At 43.1% G+C, this 23,951-nt stretch overlaps 1 protein-coding gene across 1 annotated transcript in view; it reads right to left on the bottom strand.

The window, feature by feature from the left end:
- Window positions 1-23,951, bottom strand: part of AKNAD1 (AKNA domain containing 1) — a 318,415-nt gene that overhangs the window by 229,975 nt on the left and 64,489 nt on the right. Inside the window, exons 4-5 of the mRNA XM_085600134.1 lie at window positions 23,494-23,627; window positions 11,064-11,862 (exon numbers count right to left, since the gene is read on the bottom strand). Coding sequence (XP_085456260.1) covers window positions 11,064-11,862; window positions 23,494-23,627 — 933 coding nt within the window. The remainder of the gene's footprint in view (window positions 1-11,063; window positions 11,863-23,493; window positions 23,628-23,951) is intronic.

The raw sequence follows: 23,951 nt of genomic DNA, 5'->3' as shown, positions 1-23,951 counted from the left end.
ACATTTGGCAATTGAGGGTCATTCATAAGCGCACTGTATCCATGGTAATGTCACACAATCTGAAAACTTTGCAGCTATGTGTATGTAGCCTTCTCACACGCCTCTGCTTCCCTCAAAACCCCAGAATATGGGGCCTAGCTGCAGTGACACACAGTCTCCAGGTAGCAACCCAATGCATGGAGCCTTCTCACACCTCCCGCTTTCCTCAAACACCTGACTCTGGGGCCTGGCTGCAGCAAAGTACAGCCTCCATGTAGCACTCCTATGTAAGGGCACTAGGTTACTGCCCTTACATTTCTGGTGCTTTGTAGCAGTTTTAAGATCTTCTTAGAGTTTCTTGTCGCTTCAATGGGTGTAATTTCTGATATTTATATGTTTCCCTCACCTTCATTGCTTGATTTGGCACACTAGAAAGTGTCAATCCCAGTCTTTGAAATGTCACTCATAATTACACTGAAATTATGAAAATGTCACACATAAGCAATCTGAAACCTTGACAGCTATGCCCCCAGCAGCCCCCGTTTTCCAGCCCCCAGGGGCCCCATCAGCGCTGTAGCACACACAGGCAGCACTACATTCCCTCGCCAGCGTTGGTTGCAACAGTGAGTTGCCTCATAACAGTCCTACCTCATAAATTAAATGGTGCGTCCGTGTGCGGTGGGTGCAGGTGACCTCAGCTTATAGGCCCAGAAGCAAGGGGGTTGAAGGCAACTGCCTCGAAGCCAGAGACCATATGCATATTTACATACCTTTGTAAACTGGTTACCAAGGCTTAGTTTTTTTCTGGTTCCAGTAACCCCTGGGCCCGCACTCTGTCTATTCCTTACATTTGTATTTTACATTTACTGCCGTAGTGTGAGAGTGCATTTCATGAAAAGGAATATAAAGTAAGGTTGCCAAAAGAAAAATGCCAGCAATGTGTTGTTTAAAGAGCTTGGAAAGACCTCGTCTTGACACTAAGGGGCCAATTCCGATCCGGGAAAATATTTTCCCGTACGACTCGTATCAGTATTTTTTTACATATGAATCGTACAAGTCCCGTCCAACCGGTGAAGTACGATTTGTACGTAAAAAAATACATATGAATCGTATCGGGAAAAGGTCTACGAGACGTCCCTGGGCAGTTTTAAGTACGAGTCGTAAAACTGAAGTCCGAGCGCACAAGACCGATCTGTACCGGCGTTCCGAATACACAAGCGTATGGAAAACGTCCCGTATGGAGCGAACTTTGTACGACCCCTACCCTGGGTACACTTGTGCCCGGGTTACGAGTCGTACAGCCCCCCCAGCCTCCCCCCGAGTATGTCCGCACCGTACCCCCCACCCGCGTATGTCCGCACCGTACCCCCCCACCCGCGTATGTCCGCACCGTACCCCAGGCGTACCCCAATCCTTGCGTGTGTACGGACCGTACATACACGAGGATTGGGGTACGCCTGGGGTACGGTGCAGACATACGCACCGTACATTCGCACTGTTGGCCTATGTACGGTGCGTACCCCAACAGCGAGTATGTACGCACCGTACATATGCAATGTTGGGGTACGCACCGTACATGATGACACGTACGATGTGGTTGATGGCGTGTACGTCATGTACCGGGCCCCCTTTTCGTTGTGCATCGCAGCGTACTTAGCTTTTCCAGCACTTTTTGGCTCCCGTAAAAAAATAGCCGTGCGGAGTGCTGTAGGTACGAATCGTACTTGCTGATCCGTACAACGCTGCCTAATTCCGTACGGACGTCGCGTTCGCGCTGTCCCGGATCAGACTTGTACGTGTCTTTTAGCTGTACGGTCTTTTGTACGATTCGTACGGAAATAGGATTCCTGTACGAATCGTACTTGCTAGTTCGTACGGTTTATTTACCTGGTACGAGTCGTATGGAGAAAACGCTCCGTACGACGATTCGTACCCGGTTTATCCATGATCGGAATCGGCACCTAAATAGGGTTATAAATAAAGTATGTATTTATTTGTAATGTGACTTTTCTGTCTTTGTTCACTATAATTATCAGTCGTGGATCATTCAGGCAGCCCTAGAACACAATTAAAAGTGCTTTCTATTTATATTTGTTGTTCGAAGTATGAACAGATAAGTGCTGAAAATACAGCTTTAGGTGACTGCTTATTTTTGTCCCGTCTGGGACATCAAAATAATCAGCTTGCAACCCTAATCATATGACAGGAAGTTTGTTGCAGGATCAGCTCATGATTTATTTCCTCCACCCTCGATCCCTGATTAACGCTATAATAGCAATATTTTAACTTATATCTGAAAACCCTACGCCGCCGTCAATAACATGCTGAGTTACTTCAAGTGTCTGGGAATGCACTCTGCAGTCAGACAACTCACTCCTCATTCTCGCCCTTCACTTTTACTCTCACCCTGCACTCACAGCAATCACAATGCACTCACTGATCACCATGTACTCCCACCAATCACCCGCTCACCCTGCACTCACAGTGATCACTCTGCATTAACAATGCACTTGCGCTGTTCACCCTGCCTGTACCTCACCCTGCAGTCACACAAGCACACTACTTGCCCTGCACTCATGTCACACTTCACTCAACTGTCCCACTCACTGCTCAATCTGCAAACTCACTTAAACAAGCCCATCACTAACCATGTATTCTTTCGTTCCACTCTGCACTTACATCCGCACCCAAATTCATATGGTCACCTCACTCACCCTGCAGTCACTCTTCTTACCCTACTCTCACACTATCGCATCACTCACCGTGCACTCACATGGGCATTCCAACCACCCACAAAATGCATAGGGTTAATATGCCTGCTACAAAGAACGTGTACCATGCAGATCACAGAACTGAGTGTGAGTAAACTATGAGTAGCACTATAAAAAAAATGAAATGTTTGTCAGAAAGGTGCAATAGAGAGATGAGGTGCATTGTTGGTGAGTGGTAGTAAGGGAATTCATGGAAAAGTAGGAGGGAGGGCGCGCCAAAAAAGACTGTCAAATGCCATGCAGACACTTTTTGAGGCATGGGCAAAGTGGGCTCCGGCCCAGGCACCCAGACTTTCAGGGGGCCCCCTGATAAAACCAGCTCTGTTCTGTAGAGTATTGCCCTGATGGCATTAAATGATTTTTGAACAGATTGTTTTAAGTACAGCTTTCCTTCGCTATTTTTCAATATTGGTGATGTGTGGTTCAAGCAGGTCGGCGTGGCGTTGTTGGCTCAACATCCTGTGATACTGGGGATTGGGGAAAAATCATTAATCTCCCTGTGCCTAACAAAAAAGTATGTAGTTGTTTTCAGTGAGTCCCTATGTAGTTCGTTCCATCTTGGACTTTGCAAACTCACTATTAACACTGTTAGTGAGTTCACAAAGTCCATGATGAAACAAACTACATACTTTTTTGTTAACACACTCTTTGAAGTGCTTCAAAAAGTGTTAATGTTTATATAGCAGGAATGCAACCCGAAAGTATTAGCGCAGCTGGCTTTAAATGAGCGCGCCAGTCAGTGTTTGACTTTGTGTGTATGAGGACTGGAGGGAGGACACTGACTGATACCGATTGTGTCCTCCGTGTGTACTGACTGGCGCGCTCATTTAAAGCCAGCCCGCTAATACCTTCGGGTCGCGTTCCCGCTATATAAACATTAACACTTTTTGAAGTGCAGAGTGACTACTTCTCTAGATTTTGTCTACAGAAAGTGAACAATACGTTAATCATAATATTTCTTCTTGAATGTTTCTGTTTAGTTGTTTGTTTAGTTGTTTGCAGTTTAAATAAAAAAATCTGTGAGGTTCTCAGCATTGTATCTTGAAATCTGTTATGAAGCTCTGTGCTTATAATGAATTAGCAGCTACCATTTTGTTGTTATATGACATCCCTTTGCTTTATTAACCTTCTTGCTTCTCACATTTGCTTGAAAATGCACCATTTACCCACTCTTTTTTCAAAATATTCTCAGGGGGAGAACCCCCCGAACCCCTCTTTAATTGTTCAGGCTCGCTGGCTGCACTCGCTCGCCATGGTGCTCTCCCACACAACGTTTACGCCTCACCACTTTCAAATGTCACCAGCCACCACTGATTGGCAGTCGAGTATTTACGGAATTGCATGTTTGGGTTTGTCTTTCAAAGTTTCATGTTATTGTCCATTAATGTCAATCCTAATTCAGACCCTTCATAGTTATTCTTCAGCCATACCCAGTTCCTGAGACAATAGGACCGCTCTTTGGGATTGTTCTGATTGCTGCCGTTCCTAAGACAATATGATCGCTCCTTGGCATTGTTCTTATTGCTGCTGTTCCTGAGACAATAGGATCGCTCCTTGGCATTGTTCTGATTGCTGCCTCAGTTAAATAATCTGCTTTTGACATTATTGTTACAAATGGCGTAGCTTATATGTTAAGAGGGTTTCCCACTTTCTCATTAGAACTTTGAGAAAGACAATATAGAGGTATTTCATTTAAATGTTGGAGGTTTCAAATCAAAATATGCCAGATTTATGGGTTATGGGGCAAAGTGGTAGGTGGTGGGCAGGGCCGCTGGGGGGGTGCCCCTCCATGTTTTTTGCAGGGGGGGAGGGCCCCTCAAGTTTCGTTACACCACTGGGAATGACATGACACAGTTGCACAAAGTGATGTTCAAGGTTGGGCTGTCATGCACGAATGTGGATGAAGATATAAGCAAGAAAGGAAGGGTCAGTCACAGTTAATCTCTGCTAGTGGTGGATTGACCAATGACTCAATCCAGCTAATACAGCAATCCCCTCGCACCTTGCTAGGGGGCGGGGGGTTGCTGTGCTCTGTGTTTGCAATCCTCCTTTTAAGCAGCTCTAAAAAATAAAATTAATTTGCTTCTAAAGCTGCATTGAGCAATAAATCTTCTGGGATTCAGCTCTTCCCTCCATATACTTTGTGAATGAATACAGCCCCGTCACAGGAGCCACTGCACAGTTCCTGTAGAAAGCGTGCAGTGTTGTTGCAGGGAACATCTCACCTGCCTATTCCCAATGTGTTGCAGTCTGCTCTGCCAGTTCCTGATGCTGTGTTATACCGATGTAGTCAGGGTTTGTAGAACAGTCAAAAAGCTTACTGACAGGCTAGCGCCCTTGATCTGCTCGGCAGCATGGGCAAAGTCATTTATGCATTTACCAGAGCCTAACAGGAAAGCTTTGCATTACATGTGCCTAACTTGGGCCTGACTAGAGCAGAGATACTGCCCGCAAAGAAATCCACAGATTTCCATAAAGGCTGTAAGAAGCCACTAATTTTCTATTCTAAGGAGAAACATTCTACAAATATATAAGAAATATAAATGTATGTTGCAGAAGGAGAAGGGGAAGGGTCCCAAGGAAGTTGTGCATTATGTGGCAAAGATGTCCAGTGTATGTCCATGAGGGCAGGTCAGAATGCATGGTCAGACTTTCAGAAGTACCACCAACTGTCCAAATTAGTTTCATTGAGATTAAATTAATATTTGTTTATTTTATGTGAAAATCCTGAAAATCTAGTATGGGTTTGACCCTCCTTGGCACACGTTGGAAACCACTAGTCTTGCTGTTTAAGGCTCTCTAGTTTACCAATGATTGTTTCAACTTTGGTTTGAAAATGGCACTACATTTCAGTTTGTTAGCCTCAAAGTGTAGATCTACAAAAAGATTCACTTGCACCTACTTTTTCTTGAGAGTATATATTTTCTAAGGTGTGAGAAAGCGGGTGGTTTAGGGTGGAAATGCCCTGGGAAGTTTGCGCACACCCTAAAAATAATGCATTTGGGAGTATTCACAAATCTTTCCACAATCCATTCACATCATAGACATGGCCAAATATTTACTCATATCAACAGTCGGACTAAATCTGTGTCCAGGGTGGAAGTAAGGAGGAAAAACCACCTAATTAGATTGTAGGGGAAAGGTCTTTTTCCATGTGGCTAAAGAAGAAAAAAGTTTTGAAGTGCAGCTGCACTGTAGTGCTGAAATTTACGCTAGTGATAGAAGTGCAAAATTGGTGGTAGGCATCAATACATCAATTTTTGTGACTCAGAAAAAGCAGAGTAGTCTGTATTCAAATTTTAAGCGTATTGGCAGAGCTGTTTGTGGTGGCCAGTACTTCGATATTAGAGCGTACAGGACTGAGGGGCATTGGAAGAGTTCCTGTCAATATTCGCCTTCATATCTGTTAGTACATTTTTCTGAACTGCTGACCTTTGGTTAGGCCCAACACTTTTAATTCATCTTGACATGTGCAATTCATTACAAAAACCTTTTTCCATCCTTGGAAAACGCTTGGAATTTGCTTACTTTCACCCTGGCATTCTCTTCCATTGCTTACTAGTCAGTCTATGTGTGTGGGCAAATATACCCATTTCCTGTTTTTGGCTGTGAGCATTAAAGTGTTGCAGTTTTGCTCCTGTCTGCCAAAATAGACATTAAAACTTCTTGCCCCTGACAGAACTCAACATCTCGGGGGGGCGAGAGATATGAATTCCCGAGCACTGCAGCAGCGACCAGCGCCAAGCGGTGGTGACATAGAAGCACAAGATGGGAGCTAGCAGGTGAGTAGCACTGATGTCATCTGTACTGAATGTCCAGAGTGAAGAAGGACGTAACCTGGGAGAGGCTGCAGAAGCCTGTGTGCAGGGCCAACAGTGTGAGCCTTCTGGCACATTGCTGGCCAAGGAGCATTGTGGCACCTCAAAGGAAAGTAACACCATGAGTGGACACTGGCAGCATACAACTATGTCTACTGACTGTTTTGGTTGAGTGACCAGCAAGGGCGGTGATCTATAGTGCTACCACCTCTGCCACAGTGCCCAGAAAAGTGCCCCCTTCCTTCCCCCTTGGACGCTCCAGTGCACTCCCACAGGTGCATGAACTAGTGCTGATTTTCGGGAGGCACCTGTGAGGTGGTCCCTGGATTAGCCCCAGGATGAGATCTGAATGCAGCAGAAGGGCCCGGGCCTACGCTGGTTGAGTGATCAGCCCTATCGTCTTCACATCTACCGTGTATCAAGTTTATGACCCAATCCAGGCCTTCATAGACCTCCTCGACCTGAAAGGGATTCGGGCCCCAGCTGTGCTTAGTGGGACCCCGGCATCAGAATACATGGAGACACTATAGTGTACAGCAGACTGAATACTTCCCAGATCTGGACAGGAATCCCTATGTGAAGACTGGGCCCAATCCACGCATCAGAATGCGGAGTTATCCTTAATGAAGCTGCCATGGAATGGACCTTGGGAAACTTGCAGAGTTGAGGCTTTTGAGATGTTTGTTCACCCCTTCTGAGCAAGATCTGAGAGTCCTGTTGAGAAGCTGAACTGGGTCCAATCGACAAGGCTATTACAATATTGAGGTGGAGTGGAAGCAAGTGGAAGGTGTGCACCATGGGCAAACCCTGATCAGTCAAGGGGCAGGGCTGTGCACAGTGCTGATGCCATGTGGGGAACCCAACTCCATTGGAGGTCACAAACCCCAGGGTTGCCCAGGGTAGCCTGTCAGGACAAGTTAGACAAGATATTAGCAGTGGTAGAGACTACAAAGGAGGCCTACTAAGAAATGATCAGCAGAACACAGCAACGAGAAGATATTGAAGATCCTCAGCCTGATGATGTGGATCTGTGGCACTAGGGTGCAGACCTCACCAAAAGGGTGCATTTTCTTGAATAGAGGGTGGAAGACATAAATCGATTGCTGCTATTGTCGTAAGAGTGATTGGCCTAATGGGAAAAGTGGAAAGAACTGATATTGTATCCTATACGGAAAACCGGCTGCAGCAAACAATGGTGTCCTCAGGCCTCTCTAATTTCTATGCAGTAAAGAGGGCTCACAGAGTCCCGGCACTTCCATTCTCCTGGGTCACCCTACACCAGTTTCTTTGCCTAGTCCACTGGTTGTACGTATCCTGAATTATAGGGGCAAGGACATCTTAATCGAATTCACCAGGAAGGCAGGATATTACATGTTTGAAAACACCAGGGTGGTGATGTTCTCACACTACACCATGGCAGTGGTAAAAACAGGGTCTCATCCACAGTAGTTAAATGCAGCTAATGAAAGCAGGTCTGAAACATGTGCTGCTGTTCCCTGCATTCCTCGAGGCGATATCATGGGACAAATCCTACCTCTTCGATGAACCCAAGGTAGCCTGGAGATGCTGACTTACTGGCACCCCGCTTGCTAGCCATATATGCGGTTGCTAGGGAAGGATGAATTCTGCCACCAACCAGAAGGGAACCTCCGATTATCCCACTGCCCGAGCCCAGCAAAGATCTTCAAAATAAAATGCCATATAAACCCCTATCAATTGTGGGATCCTTAGAAGAGTGGAGGCAGAGTGAGTGATGATGATTTTGCCTTTCTTGATGCACCAGTTTAGGTTTATTACAGGTTGAAACACCTCCCCCAATAATATCTTACTTTTTCATGGTATTGATCTAGCACTGATGGCAGCTCCAAGTACAGTAGCTGGAGACAGAGTTTAAGATGATCAGTTGGAAATACATATTGAAGGTTCTCCTGCAATCAGGCTGTGGGGAGAAAATAAGGAATTAGGTGTCTTTGTTATACTCTAGACTAAAAGGCCGGGTTTGCACTAGGATTCTAATTTATTTTTCATACAATAGTCTTAGGTGAACCCAACTATGTTGTCGCCTTTCAGCGTTTATCTTCGCCATTATCATGAAACCATTGGCGATGGTGTCTAGGACAAAAGCATATGAGCCTTGAGCATACCTTGTGTTATTTCTCTGTACTCAGGTGATGTTTATTTTATTTGAGGGATGTTTGGGATTGCCCAGACCCCACAATGAATATTCTGCAGGATATCAGGACTGAAAGTGAATTGGCACAAAACATGTATATTTTAAACCCAACAAAGCAGGGAATTACATGGAGTAAGTGCCATTTGGCCCCAGGCAAGACATATCTTTGAGCCTTCTGTTTAGAACAAATTTACATTTTGTTCCCACTGGTATAACAATTCAAGTCAATGCGATGTCAAACACGGGGAACAACCTTTACAACGCAACTTTTACAATGCACTACACTTACAACGCATTTTTTACAACGCAAAATCCATTACAACGCATTCCATTACATAGCATGACACTACAACGCATTTTTAAAAACTACCTTTACAACGCATTCCATTACATCGCATACTACCTTTACAACGCATACCATTACAACGCATAATATTACACTACACTATCCAACACTTACCCTACTGTTGCACCCCCTGGAGTTAGAATAGTAATTTTTACCCCTATACTATCCAACACTTACCCTACTGTTGCACCCCCTGGAGTTAGAATAGTAATTTTTACCCCTATACTATCCAACACTTACCCTACTGTTGCACCCCCTGGAGTTAGAATAGTAATTTTTACCCCTATACTATCCAACACTTACCCTACTGTTGCACCACCTGGAGTTAGAATAGTAATTTTTACCCCTATACTATCCAACACTTACCCTACTGTTGCACCCCCTGGAGTTAGAATAGTAATTTTTACCCCTATACTATCCAACACTTACCCTACTGTTGCACCCCCTGGAGTTAGAATAGTAATTTTTACCCCTATACTATCCAACACTTACCCTACTGTTGCACCCCCTGGAGTTAGAATAGTAATTTTTACCCCTATACTATCCAACACTTACCCTACTGTTGCACCCCCTGGAGTTAGAATAGTAATTTTTACCCCTATACTATCCAACACTTACCCTACTGTTGCACCCCCTGGAGTTAGAATAGTAATTTTTACCCCTATACTATCCCACACTTACCCTACTGTTGCACCCCCTGGAGTTAGAATAGCAAATTTTACCCCTATACTATCCAACACTTACCCTACTGTTGCACCCCCTGGAGTTAGAATAGTAATTTTTACCCCTATACTATCCAACACTTACCCTACTGTTGCACCCCCTGGAGTTAGAATAGTAATTTTTACCCCTATACTATCCAACACTTTCCCTACTGTTGCACCCCCTGGAGTTAGAATAGTAATTTTTACCCCTTTACTATCCAACACTTACCCTACTGTTGCACCCCCTGGAGTTAGAAAAGTAATTTTTACCCCTATACTATCTAATACTTACCTTAAATGCAATTTAATATTATGCGTTGTAATGGTATGCGTTGTAAAGGTAGCATGCGTTGTAATGGAATGCGTTGTAAAGGTAGTTTGTAAAAATGCGTTGTAGTGTCATGCTATGTAATGGAATGCGTTGTAATGGATTTTGCGTTGTAAAAAATGCGTTGTAAGTGCATGCGTTGTAAAAGTGTGCGTTGTAACGACATACATCCGTCAAACACTAAGTATACATTAAAAATCCAGAAATGGAGATAAATAAAAACAGCTGAAGTCACAACCTACTCTCTGGTTGTGATATAGAAACATGAGAGGACTGTTATCAGCATTGCCAGCACCTCCATATTTAAAGTTTTGCTCTATACAAAAGAAAGACGAACATACTGAAACACATGTCTAAAGATACACAGCACTGCCTGTGCCAACACCGGTGAATACTGAAGACTTTCAAGTAAACTGAGAGTTATCATGCACTACATGTACCATAATGCATCTGAGCGAATTGTGTGTGGAATGTCAGGCAGTATGCGTCTTACCCCTGTTTATGTATCACAGTAAAGATGTTCAGCTCTGTTGTGTATTATGAATCCTCTTCCACAGCAAAAGTAATATATAGCAAATTATACCCTGCACAACTTCATAAATGGGTTTTGCTGTCAGCGCTTTGAACTAATATATGCAAAGGGCCGATGGGCTGGATCTGGGCTACGTAACACCAAAAAGATGGTTGCCTTTGAACAAATAAAGAAAACCTCACTGGACAAAATTCAAAGTTAAAACTATAAAGATTCATTCAAAATGTAAGCAGTATCGGCACAAATGTCTGTGTGTGTGTGTGTGTTGGTTTGCGTGTGTGTGTGTACACACATTACGTATATATGATGTTTTTACACATTCGTTAAGCTGTTACTCTTTATGTAGCATACATTTTAAGTAACACTGGCAGTTTTAGAAGCTGAAGAAAGTAAACATTAACAAAATCTTTACCCCATTAGCTGATGAATGAGATGAAAACATGATTTCAGATGAAGCAGGTGATGAAGCAGGCAACTGAGCAGGTGATGGAGCAGCAGATGGAGCAGCAGATGGAGCAGGCGATGGAGCAGGTGATGGAGCAGCAGATGGAGCAGGCGATGAAGCAGGTGATGGAGCAGCAGATGGAGCAGGCGATGAAGCAGGTGATGGAGCAGCAGATGGAGCAGGCAATGAAGCAGGTGATGGAGGAGCAGATGGAGCAGGTGATGGAGCAGCAGATGGAGCAGGCGATGAAGCAGGTGATGGAGCAGCAGATGGAGCAGGCGATGAAGCAGGTGATGGAGCAGCAGATGGAGCAGGCGATGAAGCAGGTGATGGAGCAGCAGATGGAGCAGGCGATGAAGCAGGTGATGGAGCAGCAGATGGAGCAGGCGATGAAGCAGGTGATGGAGCAGCAGATGGAGCAGGCGATGAAGCAGCAGATGGAGCCAGCGATGTAGCTGGTGATGGTGTGAGCGATGGCGAGAGTGATGGAACGGGTGATGGAGGCAGCGATCCAGCAGGCAGGGGGGTGGGTGATACAGCGAGTGATCGAGCAGGTGATGGGACGAGAGATGGAGTGAGCGATGGAGCAGAGGATGAAACAGGCGATGAAGCTGGCATTGGCAAGGGTGATGAAACACTCGGTGGAGAGGGTGGGTCAGTTGTAGCACATGCCATTGATGTTGAAGGGTTGCACATGGTTCCATCAATTTTCTCTTTAACATCTTCTAGTAACATTCCTAACCTGAATATCTCACCTTCCACCGCTCTGAGCAAAAACAAGAAAAGAGTTGTTAGGCGATTCACACACATGATCTTATGTACATTTCTATGCATCGAACTATTTCAAGTGTTGTGATTGTAAAAGTAATTACAAACTCAAATTCACAAAACTCGAGTTTGTCACCATTGGGACAGGCAGTTGCCCTGTACTGTGGGTGTTAGCATGGTCCTCTGGCCTTGAGAAGTTCACCACAAAGTTACACAACAATAAAACATGCTGGCCAGTCGTAGCTCACAGGTTGTAGCATGCACCTAGAAAAAAAGTAAAAAACCTCTAGAACACATTTTTAGCTTTGGTTGCCACAACAAGACTGGCTGAGAGTAAGGCCTTACAATGAACAGAGGACCAGATACAATACACAACCTTGCAGGGACATAATTAGGTACACATTTGTGGAATGCCTGAGTACAGTGGGCTGTTGCAGGATCCTTTGCATGGCAGCCCATTCCTGCCTACGCAGGAGTGCACACATGCATAGAAGCCCCTGCTGCAGGAATCAACATCCAGCAGCTCAGACCTGGACCTGGTCATCACTAAAATGAAGTTATCTCTGTGGAGACTTGAGCATCACTATATAATGACAAGCTACATCTCTAGGCCTACATATCTGTTATTATAGCAATCATCGCTCTCTGATTTCTCATCACTAGCACCCACATAAACCAGACATCGGCTGGTCTCCGATACCTTCGGAACATTAGTAGGAGGCAGCGGGAGTACCGTATAGAACCCTGAGTGCTGGGAAAAGGGTTTTTTGTGTCTGATTACATACATTGAGGCCTCTCTGTGTCCCTGTTTTACATCTCAGCTAATTTGTGTTGTACTTATGAAAGGAATAAAGTTAAAGTACATGATTCTACTCATACAATTTACACTTAAAAGGACTTCTAAGATTACTTCCCAACAGTGCTGAGACGCTATCTGACACAGATACCCGAACATGTATACCTGGACTGATGATAGGGCCAAAGAAAAGGCAATTGGAATCCAGGTTGAAAGACCTTTCTCTGTTACCAGCAAAAAGACAAACAGCAGTCGGCTGGAGAACCCCTTGGGCCCCACGTTTTCCATCAGACAGGCTGAAGTAGTGAAACGGGCTGCCATGCCATCTACCAGCATAGAAAAGACAAAATTATCAACAAGCCCCCCCCCCTCCCAAATTATGCACGAATGAGGGTAAATCGAATTTTGGCTCACCATTCTTATACCAAGTGGGAGAAATGTCAAAAATAAAAGGTCAAATGGTTGAATAATCCTATCCCGCCTGTGGCGCTGCCTCCCACATTCACGGCACTATAAGCCTCATGTAGACACTTCTCTGGGTATTTTACCATAATATTTCTGTTGAAATATCAACCTACAGATATAGCATGGTCTAGACGATACTAGGGTCCTACATCTGTTTAACTGGATAGTTCTACAGTAACATTGCGACAAACTACCCATCTCTGTTTTATTGAAAAATAAACATTCAACAATCAAAATCAAACCATGTTTTTTAAAAAGGAGAGAAGACACAGGATTGTCAGTGATTGGAGCACAGGAAATCACGTTGTTAAATATACAGGCTCCTCGTAGGAGCAATCCAGATTTATTCAAGGTTATCACCCCTAGAATTCAAGGTTTCTTTGATCCACTCAGAGCTTGGATTGTAGCCCAGAGAATATGTAAATTGTGCATTTTAGGTAATAGCATGAAACTTGCAGAAGTGCTACTTCGATCTAAATTTTAATTTTAAGCATTGCAGGCACTGACGCCAAGCACAACGAGCTCGCATATTGAAAGAAATTATGACCTTTGAAATAGGGTGAGTGATTCCTGAACAGATCACCCGATTTCACTTCTGTTTTTTTATTGTTGAGCGGTCAATTCGCTGCAAAAACCATACAACAATATTTTACATATGGCCAACCATCATAACTCAAAAATATTTTAGAGTACCAATATAAATAAATGACAGCCTCACCAAGGTCTAATTTTTTTCAAATGAAGAAAAATATATGAAAGGGAGCATGGTTTGTGGCTTAATGACTCAAATGCAGGTCATGACGCTTGCACAAAAGAGTAGTGGTATGCTTGAGGGGCACAGATGATTCATTTTGTGCATCTTTGAAACAGCAGTTTACAATACATAAGTGATCAAAATCATTCTGTTTTGTTGCAGGTTTAATAAGACTTCAAGATTCAGATTCAAGAACAGTGGAATTAGTGGGGCCTGTATCTCATGAAGGGCTTGTTAATTGGAAACTGACTTTAGGGGCTGAAACTATGAAGAGAGGTTTTAAGTTAGTGGGAGGTGATGGAGCGTCCCACCAACAAGGAAGGCCAGGACTCAACTTGAGAATTCTAATGATTATGCTAATAGGAACATAGTTGCTGGATATGAAACTATACAGAAACATTTTCAGATTCTTGAAACCGTATTTAGCTCGCCTGACGAAACTGGGACCCGGGAGCGAATAAATTATGGTAATAGAATTAAACTCATCACACTGCAGTTCAAAGTAAGTTCCAGAGAAAGTGTAATTTGCGCTACAACCCGAAGGAAGTGGGCTATGCTACTGAGCACTGGAGTTACAAAAAGTAAGCAGGAGTATCCCACATTTTAAAAGATGCCATATTTTGTAGAGTGGAGTGAATGAAAGCTCAGAGCAATTACCAGTGTCATAGATTAATGAAAGCCTTCGACCCATCACTTTTTTGTTTACTTCAGCACCTACATAGCAGCAGCATCATATTATGGTAAAGTTGTATTTACAGAAGACAAAATAGTAACATTAAGTTGTTTATACTCTGATGCTGCAACCACAACAGAGCAACTGGAACTCTGTACCCAATAGGAAGCTCATACAAGACATTTCATCATGGTGCTGTATGTAGAAAGAGCAATCTCAAATGTACTGTAGAGACCAGTGCTGTTGTGTGGACTCTAAACTTCGCATAGAGTCTAAACTATAAACAACTGGCGGTTGCATTCAGTGCAAGAGACTCTTTTCATATTCTTGTCATGAGTAGCATGGCAGAGCCCATACGAATTGACAGATTTCACAGAATTAGCAGCCCTAGCAGCCTTTCATATTCTGACATGGAGTGACACCACATCAATGATTTTATCAGGAATTCCTTACATCTGGGTGCATTCAGGCAAAGAACAAAAGTGAGATGGTCTTTGCCAAATGAATGTGTAGCCAGTGCCATATTTGGAAGAACGTGTCATCACAGTGGGGCTCCAGGGACGCATCAAAGAGGGTCTATTAGATCTTGTAGAGCACTTCCAAATTTCTATAAGTAGCTGATGCCAAACACATAAGCCACCTGACATCATTGCCTGATAGTAAGGCTTTTGTGGATGATAGTTCATTCACTAATTTCGCGTCTCACACATATTTTTGCTTACTCCCTGTGGGAAAGTGTACTTGCAGAGTTAACTGTGCTACAGACTCATGCTATAACCTTTGCCTTTGGTTATCTATTCTAGGATCCTCTCCCTCTGCAGTACTGGCCTGCTCCCATGGATGACAATGGTTCCTGGTCGCCTTTTGCCTCATCACCGTAATACATTAGGAGTAGTGGGTAAGTGATCCATCGCTAGTTTGGGGCATGATTATGGTTATTCCGCATATCGGTAGAACCGAGGCACAAGAAACCTGAAAAACAAACGCGAAAAACGCGACAAGGGGGTAGGGTAGAAACACCCTGACCTCCTAGGGCTGCTCAGGGGGTCCTACAAGGACCCCCAGGGCCAACAAAAAGATTTTTAAAAAACAAATCGGCGAGATTCGCGCACCCAGCGCGAATTTCGGCCGAAAATAAAAAAAAATTCAGCGCGGGCTCCCGCGTTGAATATTCTAATTTGCACCCAGGGGAAAAATCCCGGGGGCATAATTAAAAAAAAAAGTGTGGGGGGTCCCAATCCCCCCCACACTGCCCCGGGGACCGCCACCCCCCGGGGCTTTATTTCAATGTATGCGGGGGGCACATGGCCCCCCCGCAGCCCCGGGGACCGCCACCCAAAAAAAAAACCTGTGTGGGGGGGCTCGACACTGCTGTTTACAATGGCAGGGCGGGAGCCTCGCGGCTCCCACCCTGCCATTGCAAACTGCTTTGCTTCATTGAAGCCAGAGCAGGGAAACCTGCTCTCGCTTCAATGAAGCAAAGCAGATTGCTTTTCAACATGGGGAGCAGCATGTTAGCTGCTCCCCATGTAGAAAAGCAATGCCGGCTCCCGCAGGAAGCGGGAGCCGGCTGGGACCGTGGGGGGATTGGGACCCCCCCACTGTCCCCAACGAGGTGGCCAGGCCCCGGGAGATGGGGTCCCCAGGGCCAGTAGTGGCCCGGGAGATGGGGTCCCCAAGGCCAGTAGTGGCCCGGGAGGGGGGCCACGCGGCCCCCCTCCTAAAAATAAAAAATAAAACGGCCCCGGGGGATGGGGTCCCCGGGCCCAACATGGGCCACCAGAGGGGGGCAAGGCAGCCCCCCTCCAAAAAACAAAAAAAGGGCCATGCCCCGGGGGATGGGGTCCCCGGGGCAAATTATGGCCTCGGGAGGGGGGTCACATGGCCCCCTACCCAATTTTTTTTTTTTATTATTAAAAAAAAAATTGGGGGCAAGCCCTGGGGGATGGGGTCCCCAGGGCCAATACATTAGAAAAATAAGGGGGGGCTACACAGCCCCCTTCTAAAAAAAGGAAAACAAAAAAAAGAAGGGATCGGGCCGGATGCCATCACCCCTTCGTGCACCACTCTGCAAACGCGTCCCCTGGCGTGTTTGCAGAGGGGGATCTAATTTCCCTTGAATACTGGGGGTCCCTGGGGGCCAACTACCTCCAACTTACCTCCAGTAAGCGCCACGGAGCTGCGTTGCAGAGTGTTGTAAAAAGGGGCGTGGCCTCTGAACACCTCTCTGCAATGCAGCCCCATGGCGCATACTGGAGGTACCTGGTGGGCTAGTTGGCCCCCAGGGGACCTCAGGATTGAAGAGGAATTAATTCCCCAACTTAAAACGCGCCACAGGGCGTGTTTGCACACGTCACCTCAGGCCCCGCCCCCTTCCTTTACCATTGTACAAATATTCCTCTAAAATCAGCCGAACTACGAATTCCGATTTACTCACCTGTTATCAGGAGAGAACCCAGGGTTGAATCTTTTAGCCCAGCACTGACCCTGAAAAGTAATTCTAAGTGGACTTACCAGAAACTTGTATTTCTTTCCATAGGAATCCATTGTGTGGTTTTCAGCAGAAAAGTTTGTGTCCAATTTTGAAACGTACAAATATTCCTCTAAAATCAGCCGAACTACGAATTCCGATTTACTCACCTGTTATCAAGAGAGAACCCAGGGCTGCATCTTTTAGCCCAGCACTGACTCTGAAAAGTAATTCTAAGCGTACTTACCAGTAACTTGAATTTCCTTGCATAGGAATCCATTGTGTGGTTTTCAGCAGAAAAGTTTTTAAGTGTCTATTTTCACAAACTAAAAATATTCCTAACAAATCGTCTGTATGACTTAAACACATTCTTTCAACTGTTTACAGGAGGTTGGCCAGTGCTGGATCCAGGATCCACCACTGAGTAAGAAAAAGTAACGATAACTGATAACACTACTTACCTGCTAAGTGAATTTTCTGCCATAGGATAACATTGGTGATTCTATGTGAAAATCTTTCCAAGCGTCAACTTTTAAAATACAATCATATTCCTTAAAAATAACTACTGTAACCAAAACGCTTTTACTCAACTGCTTACAGGAGATGTCCAAGGACTGAATCTGGGATCCAGTCCTGTGGTTAGAAAAGTAATCCATAAAGTAACTAATTGCATTTCACTAGAAATTCACATTGAGCTCAATGTTGCTTTGTGTTTGAAATTGTGTTGCCCATTGCAACAACTGTAACTACTGTACTTAAAAGTCTGTTGCCTATTTGCCAAGTATTTAAACTAAAGTAATTCATTCTAAGAAAGTATAATTTGTATTGTAATGTATAATGTAATTAAAAAAAATATATCTAAAAATAAATAGTTTAAAAAATGTAGTAAATCACTATAAAAAAAATCAGTATAACAATTAATACATTAAAAATTGTCATTTACAAAACCTTTGAAATTCACTGAAAAAACCCATAGGTTGCAGGCCTGATATAGTTAGGAATTAGCATTAAAAAAACCTTAGAAATTCACTGAAAAAAACATAGGTTTCAGCCCTGATATAGTTAGGAATTAGCATTTAAAAAACCTTTGAAATTCACAGAAAAAAACATAGGTTTCAGGCCTGATATAGTTAGGAATTAGCATTTAAAAAACCTTAGAAATTCACTGAAAAAACAATAGGTTTTAGGGGTGTTATAGTTAGCTGAACATTTCACTCGAACAAAACCATTGAAATTCCTCCGATATAGTTAGTTGTACTAATTACACCTCGCGCGCCCGCAATCCACTGCTGATGATGTCACATATTACATCATTCATGACATGGTCAGTGACATCACTGATGACATCTCAAATTACATCACTGATGACATCACTGATGGCATCATCCACGTGACAATCAGATACACCTCATCATACACTAGTATAACCTTTCATCACTCACTGTAAAATACAGTGTGCCAGATTTAAAACCATTGACACACCAATACAAGTTTCTAAACACCCACTCAGTGATTCCTAGATCTATACACACATCTAATCACTTACCTCTAGATTCACTCATACATGCTGTCAATGATCAATAGAACACTATCACTTGTACACCTATATCGACATTACACACCAGCACACATCCTAATCACTTATGAAGTCATCCTACTCACTTATGCAAACAATGGATCATACTTACTTTTACTTAGCTATACACTTATAAAAACACCACTTCATCTATTCATATAGATAATAAATCATACTTAGTGTGTTATAAAAGCACTATTACATGTATACAGTTATCCATACAGTCACTCATACAATCACTGAGTCATATATATACTTATTTATATACAACAACTGACACATACACTCGCTTTTATTTTCCTAGTTTGTTGGACATGTACCATTGAGACATATATTGGCTCATCACCACACCCATAAAGATATTCACTCACCCAAACAACTGTTATAACATGTAGTTTTAACTTCATATACCTACTGAATCAACTATTCACACATCTTTGGGCAGTCACACACGCCCCACCGAACCACACACACATTCACTCTCCCATACAAATACTCAGTTAACTAATCAATAAATAATATAGACTTTCACGTAGCTAGTAACCAACTAGTGCAGCAGTTTACACAACAACTTACACAGTGATACAGATATTCACACAGTTTAGTCACTATCCAATATATTTAGTGAGACACTATAAATTAGTCAAGTAAACAGTCAATCACACTGCTACTAAATCCTCCATCCAGATATTTATATTTATATATCCACTCATTCTTCAATGCAAATTGCTATATATATATAATACATATTTAAATAACAAACCAAACCACATTCACTGGATGATGTCATCAGTGATGTCATCAGTGATGTCATTTGAGATGTCATCAGTGATGTCACTGACCATGTCATGAATGATGTAATATGTGACATACTCAGCAGTGGATTGCGGGCGTGCAAGATGTAGTTAGTACAACTAACTATATCGGAGGAATTTCAATGGTTTTGTTCGAGTGAAATGTCCAGCTAACTATAACACCCCTAAAACCTATTGTTTTTTCAGTGAATTTCTAAGGTTTTTTAAATGCTAATTCCTAACTATATCAGGCCTGAAACCTATGTTTTTTTCTGTGAATATCTATATATATTTCTTTTCTTTTTTCAACAAAAATGCCCTCAGCATCGAGAGGTCACTCAGCAACACTGTGCCATCCGGCTTTGATATGCAGGCAGCCTTTCACAAACATCATTCTTTCTGGGCGTGAGCTTAGTGCAAAGTCCATAGAGCATTATGGAGCATGGAGTCATTAGTGTGAGTTTTGCCAGCTGGGAGAAGCTGGTTCTGAACTGTTTGGGACCTTAATAGCGCAACATTTAAATGCGTAATGAGCCTGCTTTCATGAACATTACCTACTAAAGGAAAAACGATGCTTTATTTTAAACACCACATTGGAACTTACAAAAGTGAAAAATTAAACTCGCACTAATGCCCCATAATGCTCTATGGACTTTGCACTAAGCTCACCCCCAGTGGGGGTCATGGAAACAAATAAAGTCAGTAAATGAAAAAATGCGAGCCTCTAATGTGTTGCATTGCATGCCCAGGAAGAAGAGGCTTTCAGCCTTGAAACGCGTCGGCGAAAATAAGGAAATAATGATGTTTGTGAAAGGCTGCCTGCATATCAAAGCCGGATGGCAGAGTGTTGCTGAGTGACCTCTCGATGCTGAGGGCATTTTTGTTGGAAAAAACAAATTACCTACTGGCGGTTGCCAGTAGGTAGTTATAGTTAGGACCACGTTTCCATAGGAAATCCGCAACATTCTATTTTGAATAACTTTGGCGCCGGTTGACGAATCCTCGCGAATTTTTCAAAATAGGTGGGGCACTACGCTCCGCTCCTACCCTGAAAGTCTCGGGGGGATTCGTCAAGCGGGGGCTGAGATAAAAGGGGGGTCCCAAAACGCGTTTTTCCAATGCATTTTTCCATAGGACCTTTAGACACAGCTACAGCCCGAACGGCTGAACAGAATTACTTGAAATTTGGCAGAGAGGTAGTCCTCAGGTCAAGGAAGTGCCTTTTGTAGGTTTGGTGTAAATCTGTTCAGTAGATTCTGAGAAAATAGCCTTTAAATCAATATATATATCTGAGCCAGCGTACGGTGCGCTTACGGTGCGCTTACCGTACGCGTACGGTGGCGTGCGCGAGCGCTATTCTGATTGGCCCTTAGACCTTAGTAAACATTCGAATCGGTCGAAACCAGGAAGCGGCGGCCGCCATTTTCTCTCTCGCACTCTGACAGGGGGTTGAAAAACCAAGTGCAAAAACATGTAAAGGGGCTGTTTACACAGCTCCCAAGCACCTAGACATGTCGAGGGAGTCCCCAACGATCCCCCAAGTGAAAAAAGACTATTTAAATTTTTTCGAAAATTTCACCGATTACGCTTACCGTACGCGTACGGTAAGAAATAATAAAAAAAAAAAAAAATATCCACATTCTCCCCACCCCGTGTGCAAAAGGTGCCCGAAGGTCACATTTTGTGCATGGCTTAACGTTAGTAAACAAAACATATATTTTACCTGTCACAATGATGCTCATCATATGTCCTCCATGTGCGCACGGTGCGCGAAGCGCATCGTGCGTTCATGGCCCATCTAGCGTAACGTGGGCACGCGGTGCGCGAAGCGCACCGCGTGAAGCTGCGTTAAGTGGACGCGCACGCCACAAATGGCGTAAAGTAACTTAGCATTTAAAAAAACGTACAAATTCACTGAAAAAACCATAGGTTTCACACACGTTATAGTTAGGAATTAGCATTTAAAAAACCTTGCAAATTCACTGAAAAAACCATAGGTTTCACACATGTTATAGTTAGCTGGACATTTTACTGATAAAAAACCAATGAAATTCCCCCGTTATAGTTACTGTAGGCAACTATAACTCACGCGACCGTAATCCTCTGCTGATGACATATGTGTCTTTATGAAAAAAAAATATTTGTAATATATGTATAGCTAAAATTTAATGGAAGAAGACATGGGCAAATAAGTGTCTAAATACAGTATTAGCATCAGCAGAGGATTACGGTCGCGTGAGTTATAGTTGCCTACAGTAACTATAACGGGGGAATTTCATTGGTTTTTTATCAGTAAAATGTCCAGCTAACTATAACATGTGTGAAACCTATGGTTTTTTCAGTGAATATATATATATATAAAACTATTTGACATCTTCCATGTCATACTCTTGATTATACCCAACTAAGGGGCTGCCATCCTCTAGAGTCAATCAACCAAATTAGCTTGAGGAGACCAGGGGTCTGGAACTGGGCAGAACATAGTAAGACATTCCCACGAGTAGGCAGGGTTTGTAACACTAGACACTGATATGAGGCACAGTTTCGACAAAAGGATACATCGAACAAATGCTGCATCACCATGAATAATTTATATGTATCGATGCAATGAACTGCACACCTGTCGAACTGGTGACTCTAAAATGAGGATGAAGTTAGACGTATAAGAGCATGAGCTCATTAAGGCGAGTGGAGAATGATCATTTGTGGCAGGGTGCTGTGGGTCTGAAAAAAGGTTAATCCCATTAAGGCCTAAGAAAGCAGTTTATTTGTCAGGAGGGTGGATATGAGTGAAAGGAGGATGACACCAGCCAAATGAGGGTATGTTGACAGGCAAGGAAGTCAGATGGGTCTTTCAGAACCAAGGAATTTGGAGTGTGCTAATTGCAATTTCTGTAGGATACACTTTTCAGTCTGAGAGAGGTATTAGCCGTATCTGGGATGATAGCAGAGTGATAGCGATCATTGCAATCCATCTCAGTTTGGCTAATGAAATAAATGCTCCAGTGAGACAAGATTAGTAAATCACTGCAGCTAATAATTCTTGTTATTATATAGAACCCAGATTCGGCATGATGCTGTGATCCACATAGATTGCTCTTCACGCAGCATTGGAAAACTTTCAAACAACACTCTGTATGTGCCTACAAACATCCACCAGCTCGTTCTTTTGGTCATAGGTAGAAGAAATCTTCCATTGCTTCAGGAATAGATAAAAATTGAAATATCAGACCCGACAGGGACCTGCTGGGGCATCCAGACAAGTCCCATCAGCTAAACACCTCAAACTAATTTATAAATATTCAAGGATCATGAGTTCTCTGGTCTAATATTAAAAAGTAACTTTAAAACAAATAGGTCCTGATTACAATTGTGCCCCAAATAGGATTCCAAGGCAGGTTGTACTTGCCTGTGCACTAACTGCATGTGTGCAGTTTGTTTTAGTGTAAGTAGGGTAACCTGTACTATTTTCCTATAGGTTCTTGGCAGGTAGGACATAAGGGTAATCTTGCTGGCAAATAGTGTAGAATTCAGATTTTTGGTGCTAGCAACACATTTTAAATTGCATATCCCGTTCCGTTTGGCCCCAATTAGGAATTTGCACCCATAACAAAATTTACACTGTAGTTGTAATCGGGGCCATAGTATTGACTTTCATAGCAACTTAAAAAAATTAGAAATTACTAAACTGTAAAATCTTTTGACTAGTTCTTGAGTTAGGGTTTTGGAGCCTCCCAAAGGCTATTGATTCTAAATAAATTCGATATCATGAACCCTGGTCAGCCATGTTTCAACTACATGCCTGGATATGTTTCTCTGCTGGCATCAAAATATTCAAAGTTACCAGAATCCAACAGCACAGTTCTACATATAGTTTATGATTCGTTTTCAGGATTGTTTGGAATTTCTCTAGCGAATTTTTCATTTAAATTGTCGATCGTGGGACTGATTGCAATGATCTGTGTTATTCTGCTAACATCCTGAACATAACTAAAGCCCCCTCTCTGCTCAATAATAGTCATTCAACAAGAGTTGACTCTTGCCAGCAGACCAAGTTCTGTAAACTCCGGACTCTGTATCAATCATAGGGCTCAATCTGACCTGTCGGGATCGAATTCGCCAATACTCCCAGGTCTGGGGTTTTGGTTCTGCAGCTGCAAACTTCGATGCCTCTCCTTCGTGGACAGATAGTTTCGCTCCAGTGTCTCCAGGCATCCCTTTAAGTGCTGGAAAACCTTTCAATAATTAAGAACATGTTACTTGCAACATACTCTTGTAGTATTAAAATTTCAGAATTCCAAGACAAACATTTGGAATAAAATATATTGATTTTCTTTGTGAATATTCTTTTAGCACACTTTTCCTTTTCACTTTACTACCTGTCTAAGTTCCCATTTGTAATATTCGCTTACTCTATAGTTACAACGACACTACAAATGTTCAATCCATGTTCTGTGCCTCCTTTTCTCATGTTCCTTTTCTTAGGTATGATCTGCTGAGACGCACCATCTTAATCTAAAGTATGCAGTTTGAGTAAAAAAAAATGATATATGGCTGAG

The sequence above is a fragment of the Triturus cristatus genome, chromosome 4_2 (assembly GCF_964204655.1).
Source record: "Triturus cristatus chromosome 4_2, aTriCri1.1, whole genome shotgun sequence".
Taxonomy (NCBI): domain Eukaryota; kingdom Metazoa; phylum Chordata; class Amphibia; order Caudata; family Salamandridae; genus Triturus; species Triturus cristatus.
Note: the sequence above shows the minus strand (reverse complement) of the source record. Positions and strands in the feature narration are given on the sequence as shown.